Source organism: Neopsephotus bourkii, unplaced genomic scaffold (assembly GCF_033783945.1).
Source record: "Neopsephotus bourkii isolate Nb327-2 ecotype Australia unplaced genomic scaffold, CSIRO-AGI_Nbou_v1 NB_107, whole genome shotgun sequence".
NCBI classification, from domain to species: domain Eukaryota; kingdom Metazoa; phylum Chordata; class Aves; order Psittaciformes; family Psittacidae; genus Neopsephotus; species Neopsephotus bourkii.
Genome location: NW_026900624.1, coordinates 1,889,170 through 1,905,539, shown reverse-complemented (window position 1 = coordinate 1,905,539; position 16,370 = coordinate 1,889,170). Strand labels below are relative to the sequence as shown.

Sequence of the window (16,370 nt, the reverse complement as noted above, 5' to 3'; positions counted from 1 at the left end):
CTTGTAGAAACATGAAAGCAAGACAAAAAAGTGGTCAATGCAATAAAAACCAGCTGCATTTGGAAAAAAAAAAAGTAACACACTGATACTGGAATTGTATTTGGATCAAAGAGGCAAGAATTAATTAACTACTTACACTGTTTCCCTCAGCCCTTTCTTTCAGACTTCGTTTGCAGAATGTAGATCCATGCATATCTTCATAGTACAGTCATTGACTGTGTGAAGTTTGAGGCTGGGTGAAATTTGACCATTACCTATGTAGTTTTAAAAACCAGTATTTATGACTGTCATAATTCTGTTTACCTGATGGAGGTAACTTTCCCTTTCTTCTTCCCACCCCTCACCCCGTGAGAATTACCTTCCTCAAGCCAGCAATTTTCATTCTGCAGTAGAAACTCTGAAAATAAACCTCTGTCAAATTATGTAGCTTAAAACGGGCTCTTAAAAAAAACCCAGCCAGTGGCCAGAGCAATAATAAGGGTCATTGTAAGAAGATAGAGTTCCCACCTGGCTTTGGCACACTGAGCACGTTCAGCCTGGATATTTGTCAGTGCTCTTTTCCTTCCGGCAGTTTTCGTTTATTGGCTGTGAGTTAGGGCTTCCCCTTGCAGGACCTCTCTGGGTTCCTGCCTCCGGTTCCCTCCTGCTTTAGACTGACTGTCAACCTTGCATTTTCCTGGCTCAGAGGTAGTGAAGTCCACTGGATCAGGAGAGAGCCAGCAAAGCAGCTCAGCTGCTGTGTGCAGGGTCCTAGAACCTGACCATGGATTACGTGTGGCACACCAGCAGAAAAACATCCTTGGCATGTGATTGTGTTCATGCCCCTGCTGTGTAAGCTCCAGTTTGAAAGCAGGGTGCGGGTTTAGGGCACCCTGAATTTGCTTGATGACTCCAGCTGGCTGGTCCAGAGGTGGCTGTATTTCAAAGGACACTTTTTCTTGTATCAGCTCTTTTTTGATTTCCAGTACTGAAGTCAGTGGGGTTATGCAAGGCTGGTCCTTTGTTTCTGTGGTCCTTTAAGAAAAAGGTGATACTGAAATGGGGATGGGATAGTTTCTAGTGCTTATTGCTAATAATAGAAGGCAAAGCAATTCCTGCTTTCTAATAATGTAGTGTCTTCCCTTGAAGTGTTCGTGTGCTCAGATTCTCACAGACTACGCATTGTTGCACTACTTCTTTAACTTTTATTGAGATTGGTTTGTACTTTCCCATGGAATTGCATAAATCACAGCAAAGTTAGAGTCAGAGCCATGTCTTCAGTACAGGCTCTGAGTGCCCGCTAACCAAGGTTGCATGTAGGTCCAGAAGAAGCTCATAGCTTTGCTTCAGGTGTGCAGTAGAAAGTGCTTTTTGTAAAATCCCCTCTGTAGTACAGGGGTCATCATCTGCAACAAGAATTTAAAGTAAAAGCATATGTTTCAGCTCCACATATCTAGGTCCTCTCTCCCCTTCTTTTATTGTAGAATATTTTTATTTTTTTTTTTAACACCAGGGCAAGCTTTTGACTTGATTCCGGGGAGGCAGTTTTACCTGGGTGAGAATGGCAGGATTTGGATTGCTGTCACAGGGGAAGCAGAGATAGAGGTTTATAATTGAAAATAACACATAAAAAGCTTGTTTTGAATTTCTTGATGGAATGTACAGGACTCAGAGGGGGGTTCTGCATCCCCTCAGATACAGTACTTAATATTTACGCTTTCATTGCACCTTGACAAACATTTCACGTAGTTATTGCTTTGCTTGAATATGGAAATATGTTAATTATGGCCTTTATTCCACTGCCTGCTCTTTTCCTCAGCCTTTTCTATTCAACCCTCTAGGTGGCCCAGCACAATGTGGCTTCTTTTCTTTCAATGAGCTCTTTCCACACTAATAGGGTCCAGGGTGATGCGGAGAACCATGTGCACAAAATTGGTGCACCACCCCCCATCCCTTTGTGGGCATGTCAGGTTAAATTCATATCAGCAGGAGGGTCACTGCCATGATTTTCAATAGCACGAGATGAGGTGATGACTTCAGACAATGGTGCCACACTCTCCAGTTGGAGACACTTGCCTCACCAGTTGCAGTAGTTAATTAATATGCTAAAAATAGAAGCCAGTGATACAAATCGCTGCCTGTTGTACAACAAAGACTAGGCATGTGTAGCTTTGATAGCCAAGTTTATGGTGCTTGTTATGGAGGGAAGTTAGTTTAGAGCTAGAGGCAATGTAAGACTTTCTGGATGCTGAGCTTTAGTCACTCTGGGCCTCTGGCCATTCGCTCGCTGTCTCATTTGCATTATGAATGACATTAAGGGAACTAACAAGGTTATTGGGCATAGAAATGTTCGCATGTGACCCCACGTGGAAGCAGACCTACAGCAGTGCTAGTTGGCAGGGCCACTGTGGCTCTTTATTCAGCTTCCTAGGAAGACGGTGTCTGGGAGTAGATATAAAATCAACCACGAGAAAACCAGCATTTGGATAATGTGAAGGTCTTGGTTCAAGACCCTAGGAGGCAAGGAAGTTCAGAGGGCAGGCAAGAGCTGTGGCCTTCACTCAGTCCGGTGTGCCTGGCTGGTCTTGAGCATTGAGTGCAAGACACAGGAGCTCCCTGTTGCTCCCCACCAGCTAGCTGCTGTTCTCTGGAGGCTCAGTGACCATGCATGAGGCTGTGGGTCCATCAGGCCTCTGACTGGGTCTCTTTCTCCCTGCTGCTGGCTCTCATGGTGGGGTGGCAGAGGGTGGGTTTTGATTCTGGGGCACTGCATCATAACTTCCTTAGGGAATGCCCAAACAGCAGAGTTTGAGAGGTTTCACATCATCTTTTTACTGTATCTCTTCTGAAACTTGAGACAAGGAGGGATAAGTTATGGAAAGTCCATAGTCCTTATGCCACCCATATTTCCCCTGCATAACTAGGAGATGGTTTGGTAAGTCCAAAGATAAAATGCATGAGTCACTTCCCAACTTAGGACCATGTTGATAAAGTGCAGCCTCATTCGCATCAAATGCAAGCACAAGGAATTCGTAAACCCAAGCAAATGCAGTGTGTACAAGAGGAGAAACAGACCCATGGAGGTGAAGTCTTAATTTATCTCTTTTCTAAAGAAATCAGTGAGATTGCTGATGAGTCACTGTGTAGATGAGAGCAGATTTTGGGGATGCAAGGTCTCTTCTATATATGTTCAAACATTATTAAATATTGTAGACATCTGTTATTTGCTTTGTGGACCAGGAGGAGACTCTGAACAGTCATGCAAGCACATATATTTGCAATCTTTATAAAATTCTCTCATTCTTGGAGTCTTTCAGCCATTTCTGCCCTTCATATTGGACTTTGCAAACTGGTGGCTCAACAGTCACACTTCTTCCATGGAGCCACTAGCCACAAGATCAACCCATAGGAACAAGCTATTGCAACAATCACCCAGTGTCAAGTCCTGGGGCCCCCGTCCCCCGTAGAAATGGGTAAGAAGAGAGGCAAAATTGCATAAAAATAGGGCTGTTTCAAGGACTTAAATCCTTCTGTGTTTATGGCCTGCTCTTGAGGTCTGGCCCAATGATAAGTGCAATCGCAACCTGAGGCGCTGGAGATAGGATGGGCTCTGGGGGGAGTGCATGTGTCAGGTAACCTTACCTGTTTTCCTTGGTCATCCTTTTACAGTCTGAATGGGGCTAGCCATTCCATATATGTCTATAAATCCACATGAGGTAAATGTAAAAGTGATTTTGATCATGAAAGTCCAATTCCTGTTACCTCAACGTGTGCTGAGATCACACATCAGGGCTGTCCTGCACTGGTAGGTAGGAGTCGGGTCTCCTGTTGACTCATTAGTGGGGGTAATAGAACTTAATTTTCAAGATCATCAGCTTTCCCATATACAGTGGGTTCTTACTATTACAGTAGTGCATACTTACTGTGTTTACAGTATATGCAGTCCATATTTATTGTTTCAGTCCATGGAAATTTGCTTCTGCAGAAGTGCTTGTCAGAGTGTGATGTATGGAGCTCTCCTGGTAGGAAGTAGCGTGCAGTGGTGGGCTTGGAGGTGGTCACCTCCTGGTGGCTTTGCGAGACAGATAAACCTATGTCAGGGTTTCAGCTCCTCCCTTCCTCTCCCTGTTTCTAACACCCCACCTTCCAGTCCCTCTGGATGAATGTTATGACTTGAGTTTCATTCTTACCTTAGTGCTTCATTCCTCGTGGGTCCCAGGGACACATTCCAGTCTGGAGAAGAGCATGCTGTCTCCACAGCTATTGCGGTACCTGCCAGCTCAGAGTCTGGGGGGTGAGAACAACTGTCCATGTGTCTAAAACTTCAGCAGACATCAACAGGGTTACAGTTTGTACTAGCTGGACAGAGGGGATTTGGGACCTGCCCTTAACAGAAGGGCAGTTTTCTGTAACAATCTGTTTCTATAAATAGACTGAATATTGATTATGGTTTATTTCATGTGAAGTATTACTTGGATTTCCTCTTCCTTCTTCTCCCGTCCCCACAGCTGAAAACTGGTAGAGAAGGGTTTGTTAATGAGTTATTGTTGAACCAAAGAAATTAAATAGCAAAGCTTCATTTTAGGAAGATACCAGTAACCTAGAAGATCTGGAAATGCTGTTTAGTAAGATATGACGATAAACTAGTATCGTCATAAACTAGATATGACGATAAACTAGTGCCTATGGCAGGATCATAAACCATAAATTTGTCTTACAAAAGTCACAAGAACATTGAGTTTTATTTTCATTTCTCTCGTGATCTCCATAGATCACAGATGCGTGAGAGGAAGTTTTGAAATGTATTTTCAACTTGTTTGTTAAGAAAGAGTACTAATGATAAATGTGATCTTTGTTTTTTCTTGTGTTGTATAGCTGCGGGCTGTAAGTGTTCTCACTTCCTAATTGCAAAGGTGGCAAAGATGAACCGTTAATTAAAACCTTTTCCTGGACAGGTCTTTAAATGTTCAAGTTAATTAAGCCTTTAAAAATGGACGTGACTAAAAATCTCAGTTTGGTCTTTTGTAATAGCTTATTCCAGTTAGTTTTCCAGTTATACAGAGAGCTCTAACATGACTGAGACCCAAATTTCTGACATAAATAACAGAAAGCCTCCTTCTTCTTTTTTCTTTTCTTTAAAATGAAGGAAAGACTGTTAAAAATTGTCCAGGTTTACTTTACGCATCAGTGAGAATAAAAGACTGAACTGCATTTCCATTTTAATTTGCAGATCTTTTACCCTTCCTTTGACTGCTTGTGATGAGCAGTGTGACTAATGAGCTCCACCGGACCAGAAAGAGTGGCACTTTTCCCTTTCTTCTACTTCCCTGGGTTTTATTCTTGGGTGTGGTTTTTTATGTTGCTTGCCTCTGATGTTTTGCAGCTTTTGGGCTTGGCCTAATTCCCAGATCTGTTCTTGCAGATTTTAACTTCGCCATGTACCCACCGTCAATGATAGCAACTGGAAGTGTGGGGGCAGCCATCTGTGGCCTTCAGCTTGATGACGGGGACAGCCTCACGGACCTCCTGGCCAAGATCACAAACACGGATGTGGTGAGTGTCCCACATTCCTCTTCTCCTTTTACTTCTAAGGGTGCAGTGGAGAACCAGGCCATCAAATCCAGCCTGATCCTGAAAGACCAGTGGAGCGAAGAAGAGGGTGCTCCCGGAGTAAGCAGTTTGCAGGAGTGGACTCAGCACTTTGTTTGCAGTGCTTTGAATGTCCAAAGCTCCTTGGCCTCCTGGGATCAGTTTTCATTCATGCTTTGTTTAGCAGCTTGGTGGGGAGAGCCTGCTCTGGCCACCCTGACTAATGGTCAGGCATGCTGTCTGGGGGAGCTGCCTTGGATTCTGCCTCGGACAGTAGGGCGAGCCTGATGACAGTGTGCCCTGGGGCATAAGGCAAAGTGATACGTTTGCTAGCCCTGTGTTTGCAACCCTCCTCTGGCCCTCACTGAGTTATCATAAAAATCCTTGATAGAAGGAGGTGAACAATGAACAGTTTGAGGCAGGGGCAACCCAGGCTGTCTGCTGTTTTGTCTGTAACTTCACTAAGTTTGCCCCATGAAGGGCATTTGTGGCTTGTCAGAAAGTCCCATCATCAGTAGGAGATGTGAATCTGATGGCACTTCAGTGGTGCTCAAGCTCACTCAAAATTCAGCTTTCTGGTCTGGGTTGAGCTTCCTGTGGGGAAGTGAAAAAAACCCAACCCTGAGAGCTCTGCATGGCAGACTTGCCAGAAAGCTGGGAGGACTGAAAGGAGCACACTTGGGGTGGTGCCTCTCCTGCTGCCCCCCTGTATTGGTGAGGCACTGCAGGGAACCTATGCTCCTGCAAATCTGAAGTGCTTGGTCTGTGTAGAAACACGAGTTGCATCTCCTGGAAAGCTGACATGTTTTGCCATCATAAAATTCAAAAGGAAAGAAAATGAGTGAGGCTTTCTGAAATGCAGGCCACTAATAAGATAATGCTTTTTTGACCATAGAAGTATCAGTTTCCAATGTGTCGTCTTTAATATGTCCCAGCTATAAAACTTTTTCTTGCTTTTACTGTGCAGAATAAATACACTGTCCAATTATTAGATCCATCATAACATTGTCAAGAGAAGGCCTGGTTTTTTTTTCCAGCTATAGAAATTACAGCCTGATGGACCAACTTGGTAGTTAGCAGGACAAGGATAATGCTGAGAGCAAGGGAATGACAGCATGGGGTGAGGAACAGGGCCACAAATAGCTGTTATGGCAGCCAGGCATGGACAGGGAGGCTTGAAGCAAATACTTGCAAAGTTTAGGGGGAGCTTTCACTTTGTAATTCCACTCGCCTTAAATTTCTGCTGCTGTGAAACACATCACTACTCACAGAAATCCCTAGGTAGTTATTTGGAAGTCCTTTATGAGGATAGAAGCAAGTGGTGCTCAGGTACCCCCAAAACCCAAACCTAGAGCAGCTACCCTCATCAGAGCTTATCACTGTTCCTGTGCTGTCTGATTAGTGGTGTAGTCTTTCCATCACCAGACCATTTTTCCCTTATCAGTGAGTTCCAGGTAAACTACTGATACTGTTTCCACAGTACTTTAGCCCTTCTCAGAAGGGAGAGTCCTTGGTAGTGTATTTGTATTTGTGATGTTTGGTTGGTTTTGATCGTTGAGTAGCTGGGTTGTGTCTTTCTGGAGATGCCAGGGCGTTGTTCACGGTGGTTCTTCATCTCCTGTAAGAGTTTCCCTATGGAGTCACAAGGATCTTTCCCTCCTTGCTCCTTTTCAGCATGGACAAGAAGTTTGGGTAGCAGTGACAGCATGGTGCTAATGATGCTTAGCTCTTAGGTTAGAGTAAGCAAACTCAACACATGGGATATGTCATTGGAACCTTATGTGATACTTAGCTGTGCCTTGAGTCCCTGATCACATTTCCCTCCCTCCTCCATCATTTTTGCCAGCAAAAAGATTTTGAGCATCCCTTTCTGATGCAACCCTTGCTGTAGTAATCTGTTCCTTAAGCACCTTTCACTTGTGTTACTGTAGTTCCTATTGTATGGGGTCACGTTCAGAAGGTCTTTCAAGGGCAGATCCAGCTGCTTGCTTGCCCAGCCACTCTTCATGGTAGGAATTACACCCATGGGTTTTCCTGCTGCGCTTCTCCATGTGTTTCTGGAAGCTGGCTGGTGCCTTACTGCCTCATGTGTGAAGCTCTGCTTGAATCAGGATCCCAGTTGTCTGTTCCCATGCCCAGTCTGTGTACTGGGAATGTTTGTGAAGGCTTGTAAGACAGAAGAAAAGTCACAGTAGGGTGTCCTTCTGGTGGAATTTTCTTCCTCCTTGGTATGGTAGAGCCATACTTCGACTTGGCTAATACATGGCTAATTTTGCTGTCTTGGGGATTTTTATGGATTCTCTTTATTTGATACTTACTGCTATACACTTAAAGCTTATATTCTTTATTATAAGAGATATTGAAGCTTTCTCAGGCATCCCAATGCCTTTTAATGTAAGGCCATTTTACAGTATATTGCAGATTGGACAGACTTTGTTACGCTGATTTTTTCTATCCTGATTGTTTCAGTCTGAAAGAAAATACCTGCCAAAACAGCTTAATAGTTCTTAAGTCATTAGAAGAAAGAAGAAAAAAAGATGCTGGTTTTCGCATTGCAAATTTCTTCATGCCTTTTCTTTGAAATTTAGCAGATGGGTTTTTTGTCAGAAATGTGCTTTTTGCCACCCTAATGTAAATCTTCCCAGATCTGACTGAGCCTTTAGAAAAAAACTCAACTAATATATCACTCTTTCCCAATAACAAAGAACTCTACATTTTACTGGTCACATCTCCTCTCCAGGAGTCTGTCGGCACTGGATAGAAACAAGCCTTCTTCTCTCTGCTCCTGGTGTCAGCCCACAGACTGCAGAGGAGACTTTCCCAAGACAGAGCACACTCGGGACAAAAGAAGTTTCTGGATAATGTAATTGCTAAAAACTTGAGGTCTTTGCAAAAGTTAGAGGTGCTGTCATTTTTTCAAGCTGTTTCTGTTGTGGCAGAGGTGGCCTTAATTCAGGGTCTGTCTCCTGCAAGCTTTGAGGTCTCAGCCCAATCAGAGGTGGCCAGAATTTTTAGCTTGGGCAAAATAGTGTATTTTTCATTAGCCAGCTATTCGGAAGGGAAGAAATATTTTGGTAGAAACTTTCACTGTGACATTTTCGTTTGAAAAAATGCGAAAGGGCCCAGGACTGGAAGCTTCAACATATTAAAGCTTGAGAGAGAGATAAGCAACTCTAAACAGGGTCTTGGAGGAGTATGGGACAGTCTTAGCAACAGATAGTACTATCAGTCTCACCTGTAAAAGGTATTATTGGAACAAATGTACTGGCTAGGTTGCGTAAGAGCTAGCCCGAGGCTGTGTTAGTGAAGAGTTAAGACTAATGTAATGTATTTTACTCTGTGACTTAAAGTTGAATGAACAGCTTTAGTTCTCTCACTTCCTAATTTCTGGTGTCTGAGAGCTGTTCCTGCAGCTACACAATTAATTCAACATCACTCTGTGAATGGTTTTGTTTTCAAAGGGGAGGTTAGGGAAGAGGAAGGAGTGAGAGCTCCTGTGCTTCAGGGGCATCACATGATGGAAAAGCAAGGGAACTCACAGAAATCACAGTTCTGCAGAGAAAGAACTTCTCTCCGTCCACCCACCCCCTGCCATGCCGCTATAACCCACAGGAAGCAACAGAGAGCTGGGGGAGAGTCCTTCCCAAATGGAGGGTCTTCTTTTTCTTTGGTGTGTGTGATTGCTTAGCATGGAAGCAGATGATGGGACTTTCTCATTGGCTTTCTAAAGAATGTCACTGTTGGAGGTGAAGCATGAAAAATTTCAGCTTCAAAGATGCAAGCATATGAAACTAGAGAATGATAATGAAATCCTGATGCAACATAAGTGCAGTGAGCTTTTCTGAACTTGTACTGTTTGATAATAATAATTTGAGGCTGCTATCTGTTTGCTAGGAAATAGCCACAGAAACCAGGAGTCTGAAATCAATGGAGTTATTTGAGATTTACACTGATGTAACTAAGACTGGAGTTTGGCATTTGGTGCTATAATGTTTTTAGTGAATGTTTCATTAAGAATTAGACCAAAAATACATTACTAACAAACAGCATTTAATTTAGAACCCAGCTGTTGGGTAAGCAGACAACCAACACAAGAGTGTTTCTTTCAGAAATACATCAGTGTCAGCTGTCCTATATGAATCCAAAGCAGTGCTTCAGATAGTACATGGCATCCTGTCAGTGTCATTCTAGGGATAACAGCTATTTCTGATAAACTGTCCCCTGGGCATTTTGATGAAGGTTGAATCACAGTCTGAAGAGACAGTGACAACAAGGCCATGCAAACCTCAGTTTAATTACTCCTTCCATCTACCAAAATAAACACATCTCAAAATAAAATACAAAATAAAAACATCTACCAAAATAAACATCTCAGCTCCCCTTGGAGAACCTGAGGTGCTCAGCAGCCTTATGGGTAGTGAAAGCAGCCCTGCACGGTGTATCTGAATTGACTTTTTTGATCATTATTGTCCCAAAGAGTCGTTAAGAGCTAGTCTCACATGGCTTCACACAGCTCTGATGGATAGGGGATTGCATGTTTTGATCTGTTTTGCTGCCAGAGAGTGGGAATATTTCCTTTGTGTTGCTTGAAGAGAAGAAGCCAGTGGGCAAAGAGTTAACAGACTACTCACAGGAACCTGCTGAGCTCCCTGTGAATCTCTTGGTGGGTCATTGAATGGAAAAATAAAAAACTCAGGAAGTCAGGAATTTCCATAGCATCCGAGACAAGCACTCCAGGTCATTCAGTATCCTGTCCCTTGTGCAGCCAGATGCTTCAGGAGCATCTCCGCCATGTACAATTATGGGATGTAAGGAAGGATAGCTGAATGGGTAGGGCACAATTAAAGAACTTGCAATCAATATTCTGCTTTGCCACAGACGTATTTTGGGCAAATCTGCCTCCTCCCTTCCTGGAAGAGCAGCCAGTGTTCAGTGTATCGCTAGCCATGCATCTGGAAACCCCCTCTCTAGCTATGCCTGTGAGTGTTCTCATAAATCATGTGCTGGGTAAGCATGCCATGGCTTGGTTACTGCTTGCATCTCCCTTGAGTCTGTCCTGTGCCCTTCCATTTTCTGGTACCCGAGATCTCCTCATGGAGGGGAAGTACTTTTAAGATTTCTGAGGAGCTCAAGAAAGTACTGCTGGAGTAGATAGATAAGGTCTTTACCTGTTACAAAGCACCTGGGACCAGAATTTTGTAGGATAAAGTCAGTGAAAATCAGGCACACAACTTTTATCTACTTAATCTTATTTTGAGCAGAAGGTTACGTTAGGTGATATTCAGAAGCCCCTTCCAACCTCTTTCTGGGAGACTGAATGCACTGAAACATAGAAACTGTTACATTATTTTAAAAATGTGGTCAGGCTTCCATCATGGACAAAAGCCGGTAAGGTTAGATCACAGATTAAGCTGGATAGTGGCTGTTTGTGTAATAAACTCCGTGTCACCATAGCTGCCAGAAGGGCTGGCTGGGTTCACTCTGTGTGGTAGTCAGAGCTATATGTGCATGTCAGGTGCATCTTCTTCCTAGAGCCCAGCTCTCAAGCTTGCATCCAGATGACAAAAGGAGTTGCCCTCCCCAGTATGAACAGCAGGGGCTAGTTTTTCAGGCAGACCTAATGTGTAGCCTTGTATTCAGGCACAAGTCCTTTTTGAACATGTGTTTCCAAATGGGAATTGATGTGTATTGAGTAGTTTTGAAAATCCAAAGAATATTTAAGGGCCTGAGGTAGAAAGAAAAAAGGAACCAAGCTTTTCATAAAGTCTTGTCGAAACAGCTGCATCTGAGCCCTTGCAAGTGTAGAGTCAGACTGTTCTGAAGACTTGGATCCGTAATAAATGGCATATAAGATATCTCCACCTAAATATGTGACATACGTCAGTGCTGGGATTATTTCTCTCTCCCCCCCCCCCCCCCATGTTTCTGTTGAGCTGCAGTATAAAATCATGGACATCTGTCTTGAATGGATACCATTTGAACATTGTCCCTACAGTACATACACTATTAATCCCCCTCCTTTGTAGTGTTTAGGGCCTGTGGTTTTGGAAACAAGTAACAGGACTCGTTGTATCTTATCCTGCTTTACTTGTTGCAGACCGCATTTTGTATGCAAGGAAACAACAGGCAAAATAGCCTCCAAAAGAAAGGAAGAATGAGATAGTTTCCTAAGTTGTCTTTGCCTGAGTTGGCAGCTGCTCTGATTCATTCAGCTTTTTGTTCCCCAGTGAGTGCTGTGCGTGTGTAGCAACAATGGGGTGATGCAGTTACACCACGGGCTCATGGCGGAGTTCCGTCACATCCATTCATAAATACAGCCTGGGCCGGCGCACTGAGGAAGTGAGGCCCCCAAGGAACCGGCTCCACAGCCCAGGCACTGCTGCCAGAGCCACTTATGGCCCGGCACTGCTCTGGTCAGAGACTTGCCCCCAGCCTCTGGCGGGGAATCCTTGTTTGGCTCATCGGGCTTTTTACAATGCAGCTGAATTGTCACAGTTTTTATCAAATCCCCCTTTTCAATGAAGGATCTCAGCATCTCTTACATCAGGGTAAATTCACAGCTTTTCACAGTTGCTAAGTATACCTGTTAGAGATAATCAGCTTGAAATGTAGATGATATGGTTTAGTGGTGGTCCTGGCAGTCCTGGGGTAATGGTTGGACTTAATGATCTTAAAGGTCTTTTCCAACTGAGTTGATTCTGTGAGTCTGTGAAATCCCAAGTCACGTTAAGCACGGAGTATGATTTCAAGCATGGCATCTGCCCCTGGATCACCCTACCAGTGTTTTGGCTTCACTCTCACTTTTTCCAGTTCTGAAAACATTGTTCTCTCCTGTTGCTATGAGAAATACCCATGCGAGCAACAGGAAATCAACAAACTGACTGTTGAAGCAAACAGTGGAACTGAATCTAAAAAGTACGCTGTTGGAAGTGCTTAAAAGACAAAAAAGATTGCAGAGAAAAATGTGCCATCCTTCAGATGCTTAGTGTTAGTGATCTTACATATTGCATTAGTACAGTAATGTAGCAATAGCAAGTGGAGAAATTCTGGCATAAATAAGATTTGTTTGTTTGTTTTTTAAAATGAGATGTCCTCACTAGTCTCCATGAAATGCCCTTTGGAACAGGCCAATTACTATTTTTTGTACTTGTAGATGGAAAAACAGAGACATAGACACTTATCTGTAATAGATGCTCTTTGTTACAGTAGCAAAAATAGACATTTAGGAGGGAAAATATTTCTGTTTTTAAACTTTGTCCATTAGATGTGAGATCACTGAGATCCGGTAAATGTAGTAAATGGGCATGATATTCCCACAGCAGCTTTTCAGGCTCTTGTTTTGGAGAATGTTGGCGAGCTAAAGGCCAGCACTCGGCACACGAAGGCCCTGCTTTGGGAAGGAATCCCTGTTTATGTCAACAATGAAGCATGTGCTTTGGAGAGGTTTGAATTGGGGCTTAAATGTGAACTAGCGGAGGAATCCTGCCGCCTTTTGTGTTTAGGAGTACAGATGACACGTTCCATGCTGGAATTTATGTAAATCCTGACTCTTTAATGCATGTCTGATTGCTGTTTTCTTAGATTATCCAAGCAATGCATACGTGACCAGGGAACAGTATTGTCACTTCACGTATCTCCAGCATCCTCTCTATTTATCATACCAGGTCCCCCACCTAAAAAAAATGTCCTTCTCTGGTTTCCGTTTTGCAATTTTAAGTTTTAAGAAAGAGGAAGATACCAGGGGCGTTAACAGATATATGTGAAGTAATTAAATGTATGCATGGAAAACCAACCACCCTTTAATACAGAAATGCCAGAAAGCTCGTGCAGCTTTGCCAGCTTTGGGACTCTAAGCACTCAGCAAAGAACCTAGGGTTTGGATCCAGGCTCCTAAATCTGATCAGCACAGGAAACGCAGGAGCATCAAGAGGTATCCAGTTGATTTATACCTCAGTATTTTGTATCATTTGCAAATACATGTTATATATAACAACAGCCCTACTGTTACTCTTCTGCTGCTGGTTGTAAAGGAGAGTAGGGCTGTGGCTTTTGGCTGCCCTTGAGAAAAGACCCACTTGGTCACTGAACAGGATTGTTCTCAGCCTTGAACTTGCAAAGGGTATCATGACAAGGATGCTGGAGAGGGACTCTTCATCAAGGACTGGAGCAATAGGACAAGGGGTGATGGGTTCAGACTTAAACAGGGGAAGTTCGGGTTAGGTAACAGGAAGGAGTTCTTTACTGTGAGAGTGGTGAGGCACTGAAACAGGTTGCCCAAACAAGTGGTGAATGCTCTGTCACTGGCGGTATTCAAGGCCAGGTTGGACAGAGCCTTGGGTGACATGGTCTAGGGTGAGGTGTCCCTGCCCATGGCAGGGAGGTTGCAACTGGATGATTTTAAGGTCCTTTCCAACCTATACGGTTCTATGATTCTGCCTTGCCATTGGCTTGAGCTTGGTGCGGCTGGGGCTTGGGTGGCAATGGCATTCATACCAATCCCTGCCAACTTTCTTTGAGTTACCAGGATGAGCTCTTGGCAGCTGGATGTCTGTTTATCCCATGTAGGGCTCTGAGGCACGGTGTTGCCTCCCTTCAGGTTTTTCTCACTGGTCTGATCAAAGCTGTTTAGCTGTCTAGGCTTTAGCTGGTGGTGGCCCTATTTATTCTGTGGTTGCTGATGCACAACACCTCGCCATAAAGCTAAGATCTTGTCAAGGGCTAAGTGATAGTTAAATGAAACAGAACTAAAATGAAACCTTGTTAACTGTAGTGTTGCAGTCATTTGTTTCTTCTTAAATACAGCCATAATGCATTTTCTCTGGGCACTGGTATTCCCAAATGAGTGCCATCTTGGATGGGCAAAAGCTGGGTGGCTGCAAGGCTTAGACCAGTTTCCATGTATGCAGATGTTTCCCTAAATTTAGTTTTGATAAAAAAAACAAAGATTAGGAAGCTTGCTGGTGTAAGCTCTATTGCTTCTCCCAGGCAAGACCAAAACTGAGATGCAAAAGGGGAGTCTAAAAATGACAACACAAAAAGTGCTGTGGAAGAGGCTAAAGCTAAATTCATTGCTTCTGCACACCATGCCTCCCTGCCTGCCAGAGTCAGTGAGTGCTGAAGCTCTGGTGGTCGCTGCCACAAGGACCACAGGGCCTGGCAGAGCTGGGTGTTACATGACCAGTATGGACACAGGGGTGTGCTATCATTTAGTGGCCCTGCTTGGCTGTGAAATTAATCTGGTGGTTTAAATCTGGTTTAGAGCAGTTGTCATGGTGAGAGTAATTGCAATAAATAACAGAGCTGCAGTCCCCTTATGATCACAGAAACTCTGGATTGATTGGACTGATTCAAAATGGAGATGGAGGTAAAAGATGCGTGGCTAAAATGATTTACCTTCTTGTGACAGCCCTCCACTGTCAGCACTGGAGAGGAGTGATCTTTTTCTTTGTGCAGAAGGTGGTGTACCACTACTCACTTACTGCAGGATCTGATGCAGAGACCATTGTCATCCCAAAGATACCATCTGTCAGCTTCAGTTTAGATGGGGTGTGAGGGAAAACTTGAAAATGGTTAAGTAAGTCTGTGGCAGAAACTCAAGCCGAGTTACTAGTATTCTGAACATCAATTTGAAACTGGAAGCTAGGGGGCATTATAGGGCATATGTATTATAGAGGTGTTGAAAAGTTCGAGAAAATGTATTATATAGGTATCATGTTCTACAGGACCTCTCCTAGTGCTTGTGCATTGTAGCAAGATTGTCATGAATGGAAATTGAAATCCTCAATTATGATTGACTTGAATAAGTAGATCCTGGTGATTCCTCCTTCCAGTCATTTTCACTGCCAGCATTCCTATCACATTCATGAGGGTATTCCTCATTGGACACAGAAAAGCATTTCTTTTCCTTCAAATTCTTTTAGAATGTGCTAGTGTAATCACCCAGGATGATAGTTTCACCAAAAAAAAACCCCAAAAGTAACCCAAAAGTTCATTAAAAATTACTGCCTTTTTAGTTCTGTACATGCTGAAGTAAAAATAAAACTGTGGAATGGAAAGTACCTGAACTATTTTAATCATTAAAACTACTAGAGCATATAGAAGAATGGGGAAGTTGACCCATGTGACACACACTTAAAAACCTTCATTATAAAAGCAACAAAGAGAACCCTACAGTATTCTGGAGGAATGGCTCAGTCCCTATTATTGCAAAATCTGAGCTTCTTACTTCAGTGGGTTCTCTCAAGGAAAGTTTGCGTAGTGGAATTCATAGTTTTATATGTTTTTTTAGAGCCTTAATTTTCTCTTGTCAGTACTGTCTGGAGGGTGTAAAATGGAAGTCCTCGAGTAAACTATGCAGACATGCAGCAAATCCACATGAAGCCTGAAGGAGATAAAAACACTGCATCATGCAAAGGCCAGGCTGCCTGTCCTGATAGGTTTTTTGTATTTTTTGTGTTGTGTCACTTAACTTTGGATTGACAGGAAGTTCCTGTGAAGCAAACTGAACTCCCCATCCCTGGAGGTATTTCAAAGGTGTGTAGATGTGGCACTTAGGGGCATGGTTTAGTGGTGGCCTTGGTAGTGCTGGGTTAACGATTGGCCTCGGTGATCTTAAAGGTCTTTTCCAACCCAAATGATTCTATGATTCAATGAAACAGAAGTGGTAGCCCTATCTACAAAATAAGCCACTTGCTGTATCACACGATAACAGTTGGGATGATAAGATACTCAAAATGAACTAACTTTTTTTCCTTTCACCCATGCGGTGACCATCCAGACAGTGTACTTCATGGGCCCTCGAG

At 43.3% G+C, this 16,370-nt stretch overlaps 1 protein-coding gene across 1 annotated transcript in view; it reads left to right on the top strand.

Annotated features, from left to right (window-relative positions):
* The window catches only part of CCND2 (cyclin D2), a 35,986-nt gene that overhangs the window by 12,218 nt on the left and 7,398 nt on the right, over positions 1 to 16,370 (top strand). The window contains exon 5 of the mRNA XM_061357838.1: positions 5,402 to 5,532. Coding sequence (XP_061213822.1) covers positions 5,402 to 5,532 — 131 coding nt within the window. The remainder of the gene's footprint in view (positions 1 to 5,401; positions 5,533 to 16,370) is intronic.